At 38.9% G+C, this 17,594-nt stretch overlaps 1 protein-coding gene across 2 annotated transcripts; it reads right to left on the reverse strand.

Annotated features, from left to right (window-relative positions):
* Positions 1–209: 209 nt before the first annotated feature.
* On the reverse strand, positions 210–17,302 carry FBXO4 (F-box protein 4). Of its 2 annotated transcripts, XM_007961484.3 has the most exons (7): positions 17,012–17,299; positions 15,258–15,493; positions 12,882–13,102; positions 8,794–8,869; positions 8,506–8,681; positions 2,174–2,349; positions 210–603 (listed from the first exon to the last, which is right to left on the reverse strand). In XM_007961484.3, the coding sequence occupies exons 1-7, from the start codon at positions 17,198–17,200 to the stop codon at positions 514–516; spliced, it is 1,164 nt and encodes a 387-aa protein (XP_007959675.2). In that variant the 5' UTR covers positions 17,201–17,299; the 3' UTR covers positions 210–513. The 2 variants fall into 2 exon arrangements, with proteins under 2 accessions (XP_007959675.2, XP_007959676.2); XM_007961485.3 differs by lacking the exon at positions 2,174–2,349 and having other exon boundaries at positions 17,012–17,302.
* Between the last annotated feature and the right edge of the window lie 292 nt (positions 17,303–17,594).

Genomic DNA, 17,594 nt, shown 5'->3' on the forward strand with positions numbered 1-17,594 from the left:
GAATAAAACAGGGATTATATGGCCATATTATTAAATGCAATTCCAGTATATTTTTAAGTCTTTAAGCTGTGTATTTATCAAGAATAGATAAAAATTTCTTTTCTGATAACCACTTATGAACCCTTGAAAAGACTGAATGGAAAGTTTAGCAAATTTGCTATTTCTCACTAAGGCAAAATTTTTACTCAAAAGAATAGAAACTCAGGGAATGAGAGGCACAAATGTGTTTTTTATAGAATTTAATATTTTTTAAAAGACAGAAAATATAAAAATTACCAAAAAAAATGTTTAAAGGTTCATTTTGGGGCTAAATACTAGGATTGAAACTCTTTTCTTGCGATTGATTTACGGTAAAGAGTAAAAATAATATCAAAAACACAGCAGTTATAGCTGTCCAATTTAAAGCCCATCTGCAAAAAGGCAGGACAAGGTGGGTTAACTGAGTAAATATTCACATCATGACCTTAGTAATAAATTTCAAACGGTTTCAGTTCCCAAGATCTGAAAGGAGAATCATCTTGCGCGCTTAGATTCTACTTCTTCAAGAATCCACTCAATGCCATTCAAAAAACCAGTTAGAGTTTCAGCCTCTGTGTCCTGGACCTATGAATACATAACAGAGAATGTTGTTAGTAAGAAACTAAGTCCAAAATCTTATGAGTAGGAGGAACATTTTTCTAGACACTAAAAAGAGAACAGAACTTTTAAAAATCCCAATAAACTTTGGATAAGTTGCTCAAGTTTTGTTTTGTAGAGCACTTGGATAAAAATATGATCATTTCTCTTCTAACTATTACCAATATAAAGCTTATTTGCCTTGAAATTCAGCTTTGGAAATGGAAAGAAATACCATTTCCATGACTTGCTTCCATATATGAGGGGAAAAAACATTCTCCAAAGGATCCACTTTGAAAACTAAAACACTTTTAGTGACCCAGCTCGTCATATGTGTGACATCATGTTACAAAAATATGTCTTTAAGACTGCCACTCCTCCTAATGGTAAAGCTAAAATTGCCACCATTCAGAAGGGGAAACTTTATTAGTGGTTTTCAAACTTCATTCCAGAGTCTTTGGAGCTCCAGGGAAGAGATGGAAGGGGGACAAAGAAAATCCTCTTACTTTTTCCGCAAAAGCATTTCCAACTTTAATTTTTCTTTATCTGTTTTACTCAGGGGTTATCATGTCAGGATTCGTTTGAAGAAAGAATGCCATAATTAAAATATATTTTAGGACTGGGCACGGTGGCTCATGCCTGTAGTCCCAGCACTTTGGGAAGCCGAGGCGAGTGGATCACTTGAAGCCAGGAGTCCAAGACCAGCCTGGCCAACATGGTGAAACGTCATCTCTACTAAAAAACAAAAATTAACCGGGTGTGGTGGCACATGCCTGTAATCCCAGCTACTTGGGAGGCTGAGGCATGAGAATCACTTGAACCCAGGAGGCAGAGGTTGGAGTGAGCCAAAATTGCACCACTGTACTCCAGCCTGGGTGAGAGTAAGACCCTGTCTCAAAAAAATAAATAAAATATTTTTTAGAAAGCAATAAACTATAAGATGGAGCATATACCTTTGATGATCCATAAAGCATAATACATTGATGTTGTAAGAAACATAATAGTAGCATCTTAAAAAAAACAACCTGGCTCAGCACGATGGCTCACACCTGTAATCCCAGCACTTTGGAAAGCCGAGGCAGGCAGATGGCTTGAGCCTAGGAGTTTGAGATCAGCCTGGGCAACATGGAGAAACCCCATCTCTACAAAAAATACAAAAAATTATCTGGGTTGTCGGCACACATCTGTAGTCCCAGGTACCTGGGAGGCTGAGGTGGAGGGATCACCTGAGCCTGAGAGGTTGAGGCTGCAGTGAGCTGTGATCGTGCCACTGTACTCCAGCTTGAGCAACAAAGTGAGACCTTGTCTCAAAAAAACAAAAAAAAAAAAAAGAAAAAATATCCCCAATTGTTATCTCACTGTTTCTGTGAGAGAAGAGGCAAGTAAGAAATAATTGATCAGCTAACATTATCATCAATCAAATAGCTTCCATAGATTAAGCTATTAAAATTGATTTTAGAATGCTATTTCATTAAAGAAGTTGAATTTAAAAAATAAAATAAAATAGAAAATAGAGTGTGAAATAAAATTTTTGTCTCTAGAGTATAAATGATCTTACCAGCCATGGGTGATTTAGAAGATTCAGATGCAGCTCATGAGCCAAATAAAAACAGGGCATTCTTTTTACATCCCCTTGAGAAATACAAGATAAAACCAACAATGGTCTTCCCGAAGACCCAAAGGCTGGATCTGTCATTGCCATAATATGAGAAAATTCATCTTGCCATTCATGTCCTAAGGAATGTAAGTCAAAACCCTTAATTTGCATTACTTTTAATAGTTTTAAAAACAATAAAATAAAAAACTAACAAAGCGAGGGAACAAAAATTTACCAGGATCCAAACGTAAACTGAGGGGAAAAAAACCACAGTACTCTTCAGATGTCTCCATAGTCTAAAAGCAAAAATGCTTGATACAGGTATTTCCTTTCACAAATTCTGTAGATGTCACTATCCTTTCATTCAAAGGGCTTACTTTCAAAATTTAGGCATATACTTGAGTTTAGCTTTTTTTATGAATACCAACAATCTCAACCTTCTATTGGAGTGTTTGGACCACTTGCATTTTGTGGTAGGCAGAATTTTAAGATAACCTCAATGTTCCAAACCCTTGCATAATCCCTTTCCCCTTTAGTGTCTGAAGAACCTACAAATAAGATGGGGCATCACTCCCGTGATTAGGCTTTAAGACACAGCTGACTTTAAGAAAGACAGGTAATCCTCATTGAGCCTGACCTAATCGGGTGAGCCCTTAAAAGCGGCTCTTCTTGTTGCAAGATTCAATACAGGGGAGATTCTCCATTGCTGGATTAGAAGATGGAGGGAGTCACATGGGAAGGAATATAAGTGACCTCTAGAAGCTGATAGCAGCCCCCAGCTGACAGCTAGCAAGAAAACAGGAAGTTCAGTCCTACAACAATAAGGAACTGAATTCAGCTAATAACCTGAATGATCTCAGAAGCAAATTCTTTCCCAGAGCCTCCAGAAAAGGATGCAACAATATGATACACAAATTTCAGCCCAAGAGGCCCTGTCCAGAGAACTCAGTACTACCATGACCAGACTTCTGACCTAGAGAACTGTGAGCTAAAAATATAGTTATTTTAAACCATTAAATTTGAGGTAATTTGTTAATAGCAATTGAAAATTAATAAACATTTAATGTACTTAACAACAAGGTGCATTTAAATCATCTGTTCTTTATTCCTTCTTTCTTTGCCTTCCTTCTTTTGGACTGAGTTTTTTAATGGTTCCATTTTATATCTACTACTGGCTTAGTTACAACTTCATTATACATTTTTTAGTAGTTGTTCAAGTATTTATAATACACATTTTTAATTTATAAGTCTACCTTCAAATATGTGATTTCACATATAGAAGAAACTTACAAAATAATATACTTCAATGTTCTCTCTTCCATGATGTGTTCTATTATCACATATGGGTGCAGCACAGCAACATGGCACAAGTACACATATGTAACAAACCTGCACGTTATGCACATGTACCCTAGAACTTAAAGTATAATAATAATAATAAAAAAGTCATACATGTATAATACACTATTAGTTTTTTTTAATTAAAATTAGAAAAAAAACTTTTTTGTATATATAGCTTCTTTGTTTCCATCCCAGGAGTCTTCATCTTTTTCGGTAGATGCAGATTTCCATCTGTTATCATATTCTTCTGCCCAAAGAGCTCCTTTAAGATTTCTTATAGTGAAGATCTGTTAACAATCAATTTTCTCAGTGCTATGTTCAAATGTGTTTCTCAAAATTCATGTGTTGGACATTTAAACCTCAAGGCAACAGTATTGGGGGAAGGGGTGTCTTTGGGAGTTGTTTAGGTCATAAGGGCTTTACTCTCATGAGTAGATTAATATTGCCATTAAAATCGGCTTGCAGCCCTGTCTTTCCCTCTTCGGTCACGTGAAAATGCAATGTTGTCTCCAGCTTCCCTTTCTACCTTCTGCCAAATAAGAAATCAGCAAGAAAGGCACTCACCAGACACCAGATGCTGGTGCCTTAATCTTGGACTCCCTAGTGTCCAAAACTGTCAGAAATAAATTTCTGTTATTTAAAAATTCATTTATTGATCTGTAATAAAATTAGACTAAGTAGTCTTGGGAGAATAGGAATTTAGGTGACGCCAGAGGGAAAAAAAATCACAGTACCATTCAGATGTCTCCATAATCTAAAAACAGAAATGCACTGATATACAGGTCTGGGATATTCTGTTATAGTGGCACAAATGAACTAAGACATGGAACCTTTGTTTGTCTGAAAACATCTGAACATTACCTTTATTTTCAAAAAATATTTTTGCTAGATGTAGGATGTTTTTTTCCCCCTTGTAGTACTATAAAGATTTCTCTTTATTAGTTTCTATCCTGCAGCAATTCTGTCAGGAAATTTGTTGTCACTATCATCTTGGCCTTCTATATGTATGTTTTCATTTCCTCTGGCTGCCTTAAAGATGTTCTCTTTATCTTTGATTTTTATCAGTTTGACTATGATGTGCTTAGATGTATTTTTCTTTATATTTATGCTTGGTGCTCTCTGAGCATCTTCAATCTGTGGTTTCTTGTCTTTCCATAATTTTGAGATAATTCTGGCCATTATCTGTTCAAAAATTCCTTTTCCCCTTTTCTCTCTCCCTTCATGTTTTGGGACTCCAATTACAGATAAGTTAGATCAGGGGTCAGCCTACTACATTCTGTGGGTCAATTTTTCTAAATAAATTTTTATTGCAAAACAGTCTGTCCTTTCGTTTATGTGTTGTCTTTGCTGCTTTTGTACCGTAATAGCAGAGCTAAGTGATGGTTAAAGAACAAACAAACAAACAAACAAAAAAAACCTGTATGGCTCACAAGCCTACAATATTTACTATTTGTCCCTTTAAGAAAGTTTCCTGACCCCTGAGTTAGATCACTGGACAGATTCCCCCAACTCTCACTCTGTTCCTTGCTCTTACTTTTTTTTTTCTCTTTGTGTTTTAATTTGGATAATTCTGAGTGACTTACCTTCACTTTCAATGATTCTTTCTTTTGCTAATATGCCCACTGAAGGAATTGTTCATCTGTTGTCATATTTTCATATCTAGCATTCTTGTTTAACTTTTTCAAAGCAGCTTCCTTTTCTCTGCTGAAAAATCTATCTGTTCACACATATTGTCCACCTTTTCCACTAGGTCTCTCGCAATCTCTCGTTTTTTTGTGGGCAAGGGGTGGGGTCTCGCTCTGTCACCCAGGCTGGAGTGCAGTGGTGTGATCTCAGCTTACGCAACCTCCACCTCCCAGGCTCAAGCGATTCTCCCGCCTCCGCCTTCCAAGTAGTTGGGACTACAGGCACATGCCACCATGCCTGGCTAATTTTCTGTATTTTCAGTAGAGGTGAAATTTTGCCATGTTGCCCAGGCTGGTCTCGAACTTCTGGGCTCAAGCGATCTGCCCGCCTTGGCCTCCCAGAGCCACTGCACCTGACCTAGATCTCTTAATCACAGTTAGTTTAATGTCTGTTTCTGAGAATACCAACATCTAGACCATCTCTGGTCCAGTTCAACTGACTGCCTTATCTCATGACAATGTGTCGTTTCATTTTGATTTTGTGTGTTCCTCATAATTTTTAGATTTAATGTTAGATGTTTTGTGTAGAAGAGCAGTAGAGACTAAGGTAAACAGGATTTACTCCTAAAAACAGGCATCATACTTCGGCTAGGGTATTAATGCAGTAGACTGAATCAAACTAGTCTAGTTGAGCTGGATTTGGCTTTTATTGCTATTGCTAACTTTGTAACACACAGACTTTAAATTCTTCCAGCAGTATGCTGCTGCTATCTTGTTCTCAGTAAGAGTACTGGAGTGCCAGAGTTTCTTAGAGTTTCTACTTGTTCTCAGCTTTCAGCCTATCTTTGTAACTGTGCCATGGGGGTTAGAGGGAAGAGGCAAGGAGAGTCTCTCCACACCCTTCCCCCATCCCTGCAGTAGTCTGCTATTGCTTCTTAATTGGTAGGGACATGGAGATTTCTCAGTTTTCTCATCCCAGCCTAAGGCCTCAGAGGCCCTGTGCCCCAGAGCCTCAGTGGTATGGGCTTTCTCAGTGTTCCAGCATAACTGCTGAATTCTGCCCTTTATTGGTAGAAAGGTCTCCACTGCAAATTTCCTGCCTCTCCTCCAGAGTCAGCAAACATTTAATTTGTATCAGTGCAAGATCCTTGGTACAAGTGGAAATCCTGCTCCTCCCCAAGACAGCTTTTCTTTCTATCTCTCTTGAGATAGCAGCAGTTAACTTTTGTCTGTGGAAAACAGCTTTGGCTTCATTGAGAAAAGGATATAGAAAACAGAAGGATATACCTGTCTCCAAGCACCGGCTGGTCAACACATGCATGCCTGTACCACTAAGGAGGGTACTCATAGGTCTTCTGCCCTACCACTAACCTTTTACATGAGCACCTAGTAGAGGCCAGTGGGAAAAAGCTGGTAAGTGAGTATAGTCTCTTTGTGTCTTGTAATTTTTTTTAATTTATTTTTTGTCTGCTTGTTTTATAGGAGCAGATTGGAAAACTAGATAAAATATGGGCTGTATCTGTTTTAGTTCCCAGTTGTAACTGCAACATGCCTGTAGGAACTAAAAAACTATTTGTTAAATGAACTCGTCTTTTATTTTGCTTCTAAGTTTTCTTTTTACAGATACCCCTGTAATAACAGAAAGTAATTGCAACTGCGTTCATGCCTAATAGATGACAGGGAAAATAAATTCAATAGAAATTCAAACCAGTGTATTAGAGAACTATAATATATATACAGTATATTATATATTTATATTCTACCTTGTTCACAAAGGATTTGGGAAAGATATTATAATACTAGCTCATGGCCCAATGATATTTTGATTTCACACAAAAATAGCATTCTGAATGACAATTATTCAGAATATATGGACAGTGTTCTCAACTAATCTACTTAACACCCTGCCATCACATCTTTCTACTATTTGGATAAAACAAAGGTAAAATTTTTCATTGTTATTTGCATAGATTATTTGAATAAAGCCAGAAGCAGACAAAATGTCAGTATCAAAAAACTGTAGAAGCATACAACAAAAAAATATTGTATAGCTGTAGTACCAAACTTTGGAATGCATCAGAATTCCCTGGGTGTTTGGAAAAAACAGATGCCCAAATCTGATTCACACAACCCAAATCTAGAATAAAATTCCCCAGGGTAGGAATCAGCTTGTTAACATGTTTAACAAGCTCCTCAGGTGATCCTAATACACACCACTATTAATAGAACAGGCAACCTACAGAATGGGAGAAAATTTTTGCAATCTACTCATCTGACAAAGGGCTAATATCTAGAACCTACAAAGAACTCCAACAAATTTACAAGAAAAAAACAAACAACCCCATCAAAAAGTGGGCAAAGGATATGAACAGACATTTCTCAAAAGAAGACATTCATACAGCCAACAGACACATGAAAAAATGCTCATCATCACTGGCCATCAGAGAAATGCAAATCAAAACCACAATGAGATACCATCTCACACCAGTTAGAATGGCGATCATTCAAAAGTCAGGAAACAACAGGTGCTGGAGAGGATGTGGAGAAATAGGAACACTTTTACACTGTTGGTGGGATTGTAAACTAGTTCAACCATTATGGAAAACAGTATGGCGATTCCTCAAGGATCTAGAACTGGATGTACCATATGACCCAGCCATCCCATTACTAGGTATATACCCAAAGGATTATAAATTATGCTGCTATAAAGACACATGCACACGTATGTTTATTGCAGCACTATTCACAATAGCAAAGACTTGGAATCAACCCAAATGTCCATCAGTGACAGATTGGATTAAGAAAATGTGGCACATATACACCATGGAATACTATGCAGCCATAAAAAAGGATGAGTTTGTGTCCTTTGTAGGGACACGGATGCAGCTGGAAACCATCATTCTCAGCAAACTGTCACAAGAACAGAAAACCAAACACCGCATGTTCTCACTCATAGGTGGGAATTGAACAATGAGATCACTTGGACTCGGGAAGGGGAACATCACACACCAGGGCCTATCATGGGGAGGGGGGAGGGGGGAGGGATTGCATTGGGAGTTATACCTGATGTAAATGACGAGTTGATGGGTGCAGCACACCAACATGGCACAAGTATACATATGTAACAAACCTGCACGTTATGCACATGTACCCTACAACTTAAAGTATAATAATAAATAAATAAATAAATAAATAGTAAGGGTCGGAAAATCATGCTGATAAAATAAGCCATCATATTCTTAATAAGCCACCATAAAGACTAAAAAGGTAATTTCTCTTTGCTTTGAAAAGAACAATGTGCTTAAAAATATATATATGAGTGCTTACTTTTATGAGCTTCAGCATTTGCAACATAGATGAACCCATCTACAACTTCACACACTTTTTGAATTTGTGGAATCACACTGTACCGGCTTCCTTGTTGATCATCACCTTCATTCTGTCGACTGAATATCTTGTTAACTGCACTTGTATGCTCTTCCCTTGCTCTATCTCTTTCCTTTCTAGAAAAAAAAATTGTAAAGACAGACTATAAAAAGACACTAAACAGGCTCCACTCACCTGAAATATTTTAGTTCTGATGTTTCAGTTAAGCCACCAAGTATGTAGCCTTACCTGGTAGTTGAATATAAGATTAGAATGTTGAATTTATGTTGGTTGTTCAACTGAAAATTGACTCCTGATCCAATACCTAAGAAAGAAAATCACAGTTACCAAAACAAGTCGTTAACAAAAATAGCAAAAGATCACACTGAAAATTACCCAGTGAAAGCAAAAAGAGCAAAGAAAAAAATTATATAACAACTTACGCATAGATTTGAAATAAAATAAAATGTATACATAGAAGAAAAGATACTGTATGTAAGTTTCATTCACATGGCAATAAAAATACAGAGAAAGAAAAAAACTGCTAGGCTTATAACAGTCCTTATATCATCATCACTATCGTCAACAACTTTATCATTTTATCAGTAGCAGCTGCATCATCGCAGCTACTGCTATTTATCCTCAAGACTAAGACTCATTTTCATATTTTTATGTTTCTCATTAGTCTAATAATCCATGTATACATTCAACTAAGTGTCTTTCTCCCCCTCTGAAAAGCTGTTTTTAAATTGATGGGGAGCCAGGCACAGTGGCTCACATGTGTAATCCCAACAATTTGGGAGGCTGAGGTGTAAGAATCACTTGAGGCTAGGAGTTCAAGATCAACTTAGACAACATGGTGAGAACCTCATCTCTACAAAAAACACAAAACAATTAGCCAGGCATGGTGGCCCATGCCTGTTTCCCAGGTACTTGGGAGGCTGAGGTAGGAGGATCACTTGAGCCAGGGAGTTCAAGGCTGCAGTGAGCCATGATTACGCCACTGTACTCCAGCCTGGGCAACAGAGACCTTGTCTCAAATAATATAAATTAATGAGGAGTTGCCAACAGCACATTAGTAAATTGAGAAAATACTGAAGATACTGAAATTTAGAATTCGACAGAGTTGGATTATAATTCTGAATTTCTCACTTATAGCAATGTATTTGTATCCCTCAGTTTGACACCAAAAAGAAGTTGAACTAATATATTCTTATCAGGTTTACTGGGAAGATTAAATGAGATCATATATGTAACACTCCTAGTAGGTTAACTAGTAAATCACAAGTGCTAAATATTAGTCTCTTACTGCTTTATATCTGAATCATTAGTCACTGTTATTTGTCCTTTCTTAACCTCTTCCCTCCTTGGGCTGTGTTAACACTAAGTGGCTGGTTCCCCTTTTGCCTCCTCGAAAGACCCTTCTGGGCTTCCATGGCTCTACTTCATCCTGTTATATAAATGTTCTTTTAGATCTGTTCAGTTATCTGCATCCCCACGACCACATTTTAGTTCACACTGTCATCATCACTCACCCTGGCCTCTGCAATCACTTCTAACCCGTATCTTCTGGCCTCCTATTATCCTTTCCTCTGACATCAGTTGGAAGAATTTTTTAATAATGGTATCTAATTAACTGTCTTCTCTACAAAGCCACTGCTCTTCAGATGAAGAAATAAAACCTTAATATCTGGCCCCTACTAACCTCATTAGAGACAACTCCAGCCTTTCATATTCTTAATTCCTGCATTAAGAGTATTTGTTTAAATAAGCTATGCCATACCATCTCATGTCATCATTCTAGGCAACACACATACAGGGCTCTTAAGTACTAGGACTGCAACCATCCCAGCCCACGTGATCCTAGTCCTCTAGCCACCAGGTCTGGTGCATGTTTCACAGAGACCACAGAATCAAAATCTACCATGTTTCTGATCTTTGTTTTCACCAGCTGCACTCCCAGAGATTATCCTCTCAACATGTTTAACTTCAGTCCAATATAGTCGCCATACTGTTCTGCCCTTCTTTGCCAGTTATGTAACGCCATATTCTCTCATCTTGCTGAGTGTGAGTCATAGGCTGAAATTTTAAAACAATCACTTCAGCTGCTCTACAGAAAATGGAAGTGCCATTTTATTACTTCTCCATTTTATAACCATCAAACTTCCCCATTTCCTCAACCTCTTCTTGAGGTGTTCCTTCGACCTAATAGCCGTACTTGAAATTGGCCTACTCCTAGGTGAGGCTTCTCCTGCAGTGAACTCTCAAGTAGCAAAGATGCTTATTTTCTCACAACTGAAAGTAAAGAGGTGGGATTCATGTTACTCACCAACCCTCTGAAAAAAAATCCTACTTGAGAAACACATCATTCAGCTGTAGCACTCTTTCCTTCTTTGTTGTTATTATTTATGAATCTCCATGTAATAATCACTTCCCCCAAACATAAACTGAACATTTCAGCACCTGTCTCCAATCTTCCTCTCCATCCTCAATAACTTCCACATCCATGTGGACTCCATATGACTCCCAAATCTCTATTTCTAGCCCAGAACTTGCTCTTCAGAGCTGGATGCATATAGTAATCCATAAAGTCATTCACTCATTCACCAAATATACAGAGAGTGCCTGCTATGTGCCTGGCACCACAGATACAGCTAAAAATAAAGTGGACAAGATTCTTACCTCCATGGAGCTTCCATTCTAGCAGATTTGCTTATAGTAGGTATCTCTACTTGGCTCTTCCATAGTTATCAAAGTCAACATATCCCAAAGAATAGCTGCCATTCTCCCTATACAGATCTTACTGTTACCTGCTCCCTTCCAAATTTTTCTTACTTCTCCAGTGACTTTTTACCCTAGTGAATCCTCTATCATCCAACACAAAACTCAAGTCAGAAACCTGGAGCCATCCTTATTACTGCTAATACATTCATTCTGTCAAATTTATATCCTTACTATTCATTCTCTTCTCTCATCTTCACTAACAGTGACTTAGAGTTCAGATCCTCTTCATATTTTAATCACAATATGACAGTGGCTTCTTAACGGGTCTCCATATCTTTAGCCCCTTCCAATCAATTCTTCACTCAAGAGCCTGAATAATCTTTCTAAAATGCAATCTTGATCATCTCAATCCTCTACTTAAAATTCTCCAACAGCTCCCAAATGCTTAAGCATGGTACATACGTGTTTTTTCACATAGCTCCACTCTTTCTAGATACACAGTGATACTTCAAATGTGTCCTCCACATCCAGAGCTTTGTGCTTTTAGAAATGTAGTTCTCCGCCGGGCGTGGTGGCTCACGCCTGTAATCCCAGCACTTTGGGAGGCGGAGATGGGTGGATCACGAGGTCAGGTGATCGAGACCATCCTGGCTAACACGGTGAAACCCCGTCTCTACTAAAAATACAAAAACATTAGCAGGGCCTAGTGGCAGGTGCCTGTAGTCCCAGCTACTTGGGACGCTGAGGCAGGAGAATGGCGTATACCCGGGAGGCGGAGCTTGCAGTGAGCCGATATCGTGCCACTGCACTCCAGTCTGGGCGACTGAGCAATACTCTGTCTTAAAAAAAAAAAAAAAAAAAAAAATGTAGTTCTCGCTGCCTGGAACACCTTTACTGTCTTTTTGTGATGGCCTACAACTACTCACCCTAGTGACTCATATGAAACCTCATCTTCAATATGGAGCCTTCTTTCACCCTTACCTTTCTACCCGGGAACTAATTACATCATATTCTAATTACCTGTACACTTGTCTATGTCCTCACCTACACCTACACATGTCTTGAAGGCAGACAGAGACATTGCTCTAAATCTCTGCATCCCTATCATCTCACTAATAGGGACTGGTTCTCAATAAATAAGTAAAGCAAAGGCTAAATTTTATTATCACTTATACTTATATTTATCCTGCTTCCCCAAATACTTATACATTGTTGTTGTTTTTTTTAATAGAAAGAAGGGAAGTTGATGATTTAACTCTTTTGAATTCCAATACATATCAAAATACTCTCCACACAGATGCTCAATATTTTCTGCTTTTTCAAATATGATAAATATGATATCCCACTGTACAAATGCAACATCTTGACAACAAATAATTTATTTTCACATAATCTTAAAGTCTGGATTGTACAAATTTGAGGAATTAAGAGGAAGCTTTCTTATAGTATGTAAATTAATTCTGTCAGTCCAGTGGAACATGGTGGGGCTCCCAACAACCAAAGTACTGTATTTCATTATAGCAAATAATTAATTTAAAAGCAATTTCTTTCTTTTTAACAAGAATGTCAAGCTCAAAGTGTTTGAATTAACTGTAAATTAACATGAAAATTACCATCAATCTGCCTCTGAGGCAAACCAGCTGTTGGGCAAAGTTCCTCTGAAGACATTAAGCTCAACACCAAAGAGGTATTCAATTCTTCCAAACCTGGTCCAAACATAGCAAATCGTGGTTCATTCTGAATGATCAGGGAGTGTAAAAAAGAAGTGACAGCTCCATACATAGGACGGCTGGATTTTGAAGCTCTTCTTGTATATGGACAGCACATTCTATAGCTGTATAAAATTGTCACAGTTAGAACATTAACATAGAAAACACTTAGCCAGTTATTCATTCAAAAATATATAATGTATTGAGTACTTGCTAGACACAAGGGGTACAATGATTATACAGTCCCAATCCTCCAGGAGGACAATGGTAGACAGACACCTTTATAATACGTATGTGGAGCGCTCTGACAGGGAAAAGCACAAGGTGCCATGGGGGTGGGAGTGGCCCAGAAGCTAAGAAACTCTTCCCCCATGAAGTGGTTACTTACTTTCTAATTTTTAATTTAGATTCTCTCATGGAACATATGAATGGTGAAATTTTACTACCTAAAGGTTCTCAACCCGAGGAGGTTTGCCCCTGTCCCCTGGAACATTTGGCAATGTCTGAACAACATGTGTATTGTCACAACTGGGGAGGGGAGAAGGATTGAGCAGAAGCCAAGGATGCTGCTAAACATTAATCCTATAATACATAGGGCAGGCCCCAGAACAAAGAATTATTTGACTCAAAAAGTCAATAGTGCCAAGATTGAGAAACTCAGCACTAAAGATCACCTACACACAGACAGCTAGCATAATATCCCTAGAGGTAAAAAACAAACAAACAAACAAACCAAAAAAACTGCTAACACTACCAATATAACCAAATTTCAAATGTCTTGGGTACTTCTATTAATAGCCTCAAATATAACAGTTTAGTAAGAGTTAAATGAGGGAGGCTCAAATGATCCTTGCAGCAAACTTAGCAAACTAAGAATCATGTAAAAAAAATTCCGTTTCTTGAAATAGCTATACATCTCTGAAGTACCAATTACGCATTTTATCAAAAATTAAAAGTTACCCAAATCAAAATAAAACCTAAAATCCTTCAAATAAGTCAAGCTGGTTAACAAAATCAATAACCTAACAAAATCATTTTATTCGAAACCTTGTAACTCATGAAGGGGAAAAAACAAACAAAAAACAGTTTTGAAGCTGGATAGACCTGACCAAGCCTCACCACTTTTAGGTATATGAGCCATTTACAGTCTGAATTTCAGTTTCTTCATCTGTATTATTTGAGCAACAGAAATAACTCAGGGTTGTAAAAATTAGAAGTAATTTATATGACCATAAATGGTAGTTACTATTATTACTATTCTCTGGGCAAAATCTAATTCCCACAGCCTCACATACACTTGACGCAATGGTTAGCTACGGGGCATTGTACAGGTATTGCCTAGCAAGTGAGATACAGTGGCACTTGCTGAGATTATGTATAACAGATGACACACCTTTGAATCAAATAGTCTCACAACACTTGACATAATGGCATCTGTATTAGAATAGGGAAACGCTCTGAATAACTTAAAATTTGAAAAAAAATCCTGTATTTTGCTACTGAGTCAAGCACAACAAAACAATTTTTAAAGAATAAATATTTTTAAAATTTTAAAATAATGCATTAAGTTTGAGTTTCTCAGTAAAACAGGCTATATCCAGATCCAATGACATTATACATCTTTGAGGTGGCATAATGGGGTTCCAGTCTGAATAGTCCCTTACAAACTATATGACTTCAGGCAAATCACGTAACCTCCATGAACCTCAGTTCCACATCTGTGATACAAAAATAACACCTTCTTGTTGCATGAGGATTAAATGAGTAAAATATACATAAAGCATCCCTCGTAGAATCCAGTACACTGCAGTTGCTCAGTAACATTAATTATCTCACTTACATGATATTAAAAAATGTCAGTGCTTTTGGGTGTTAATGTAATCTTATTTCTCACAGCCTTTAGAATGGTTTTCTTCTTCCCTACTAAACAACAGGGATCTCTGATCATCCTTTTTCTGGATATAGAAAAGTACTTACTTATTTAACAAAATGACAATTGTTCTAAAGATCATGAAAATTTTAAGAAGTCTTTTACTACTTGCCATCTATACTACTTATAATTATTCACATATTGGTTAGGCACCACAGGGAAATAATAAAATATTAAAGCTGAAAGGGTACTATGAAGGAAGTCATTTAACTCCCAGTTTTGACAAGAGAACAATTAGACCGCAAATCCACACAACAAATCAGTAGCAGGGTAAGGACTAAATTGGATATTGACTAGTAATACAGTAAAATTTAATATCTTCTTTTTAATTCATAAAACTAGATACTTACACTGCCATGTAGTCAAAAAATGCACCATCAGTGACTTCAGATACAGGCTTTTTTAAGATTTCTAGATCTGGAAGAGACTTCCAGTCAACAGAAGACCAAGAAGGAAGATCCCTTAACAAAAAGTATCTCCACAGAATTGGATCTCTTACAGTTTCATTCCAATAATGATTTGTACTTCCCAACTGACACAGATCATGAGGTGAAAGAAAGGACAAAATATATAGCTGTACATCAATCTGAAACAGAAGAAAGCAGTAGGTAGGAAAAAGGAATGAAGAAAATAGTTTTTGGGTGATAAATCACACAATCAACAAATAAATAAAAGGTCAACTGACTAGTGAGTATTTTTAATAACTAAATCTACCATTAATAATTAAATCTATTATTTTCCTGCCATCAGCAAAGGATCATAACTGAACATTTTAGTTTTGTATTTGTTAAACTAATTTCTGAAACATTGAAACATTCCTGAAAAACCAACCGTCTGCTATCTTTCCAGTAAAATCACCAGTTCCTTTAATTTTTCCTCAGAGATGTTTGGATATACCAGTTCGTTACATAAATTAGTTAAGGAAATAATTTGTTCTTCAAAATAAAACCTGTATCAACCTTTATCTGATTTTATCATCAGACTAAATCAAAAAGTGTACCTTTTTTTTTTTTTTTTTTTTTTTTTTTTTGAGACGGAGTCTCGTTCTGTCGCCCAGGCTGGAGTGCAGTGGCGAGATCTCAGCTCACTGCAAGCTCCGCCTCCCGGGTTCACGCCATTCTCCTGCTTCAGCCTCCCGAGTAGCTGGGACTACAGGCGCCTGCCACCAAGCCCGGCTAATTTTATATATTTTTAGTAGAGACGGGGTTTCACCGTGTTAGCCAGGATGGTCATGATCTCCTGACCTCATGGTCCGCCCACCTCGGTATCCCAAAGTGCTGGGATTACAGGCGTGAGCCACCGCGCCCGGCCGTAAATGTGTCATTTTAGTTCCTGCACAGAATCTATTAAAATGTTATGAAAAACCTCTGCGAGGAGAAACTTGGAAGCATTCTAAACCTGCAGTTTTCATGTTGATATACACGTCGGAGGGAGGTGTCAATAGTCCAAATGAGACAAAAAATTGTAATAATTTTCAATAATTTTTGTTCTCTTCATTTACCTATCTACCCTAAAGTTTAACAATAAATTATGTGTATCATTTTCCTGGCCTTGATGTTAACTTGAGGCACTTGTAACTTAAGTCATTTATTTTCAACTGAGGGGCAGCTTTGTTTCTTCAAATATACAATAACAGCCACAGGCACAATGTCCTCTTGAGAGGGTAAAAACCTTGGCCCTCCAGGTGTTTTGGTACTATGATCCGGAATTAAAGATGCTGGGAACACGGAGGCTGGAATGCTTTCCCAAGCTAATCAGCAAGTTGGGAACGGTCTCATTTCGTAACCGGACATTCTGGGTGTCCTAGTCACATGTGCCTGTTTTGGGGGGTGGAAAACCTGAGGGCGATCGGGAGGGTCGCCAGGGGCCCCGTGAAGTTGCTTCCCTGAGATGTTCAGGCCCCCTGCGGAGCACCAGGTTCAATGCCAAGACGCTTCTGGTCAACTGTAGCTTCTCGGTGACTACACTGCCAGGAATGGCTGCATGGACGAAGCCAGACCCAGGCCCCGGCGCGGGAGTTCCTCAGGCCCCGCAGGGCTCCAGGGGAGGTCCCTCCGGCCCCGGCCGGCCCCACTGTCCTCCGCGGCCTGCGGCCGACGCTCACCGGCAGCCGCGTCAGGGTGCTGGCCGCCTCATCCACCTCCTCCCGCGAGGCCGTACGCGCCACCCTCTCCTTGCTCACTGACTGCCAGAAGGTCTTCCAGCCGCTGAGTATGGCCGCCTCCAGGCGGCCCCAGTCGCTGAAGGGCGGCGGCGGCGAGCTAGTTCCGCTGCGCGGCTCGCTTCCTGCCATGGCTTGCCCGCAGCGCGGGTGACGCGTCGCAGAGCCACGCCAGCGCGTCAGCCTTCTGCGCAGCTCCGCGCCAGCCGCGGTCGCCGTCGGGCGTTCAGCCTCCCGCCTCTCCAGCGAGTCCGCCTCCAGGGCAGGGTTAGGCCCAGGGGCAAGGGAGGTTATTGGGAGGAAGCCCAATGTGCGTGGTTGTGAGCCGAGTACGAAGCTCCTGTCAACAGTTACTTCCTCAGTAACTTGTGGCCTCAACCTCAGCCCCGCCAACCGCAGAGCCCCTGTACAACCTCCGACCCGCTGACTTCCTGACTTCATTCAAGATGTTCTCTCCGGGATCATTTCCACTAGGGCTGGTCCTAGGCGACTCCGCTTGTTCTATAGCCCTCTGCCACTATCTTGG

This window comes from Chlorocebus sabaeus, chromosome 4 (genome assembly GCF_047675955.1).
Source record: "Chlorocebus sabaeus isolate Y175 chromosome 4, mChlSab1.0.hap1, whole genome shotgun sequence".
Taxonomy (NCBI): Eukaryota; Metazoa; Chordata; class Mammalia; order Primates; family Cercopithecidae; genus Chlorocebus; species Chlorocebus sabaeus.

What these genes read in the sequence shown, in the direction of transcription:
- FBXO4 (XM_007961484.3), bottom strand. Translation starts at nt 17,200, where the DNA reads ATGGCAGGAAGCGAGCCGCGCAGCGGAACTAGCTCGCCGCCGCCGCCC. An exon ending in TTTTTTGACTACATGGCAGT is followed by an intron (nt 13,103 to 15,257) that starts GTAAGTATCTAG and finishes AATTTTATACAG; the next exon opens with CTATAGAATGTGCTGTCCAT. An exon ending in TTCTAAATCACCCATGGCTG is followed by an intron (nt 604 to 2,173) that starts GTAAGATCATTT and finishes ATGTATTCATAG; the next exon opens with GTCCAGGACACAGAGGCTGA.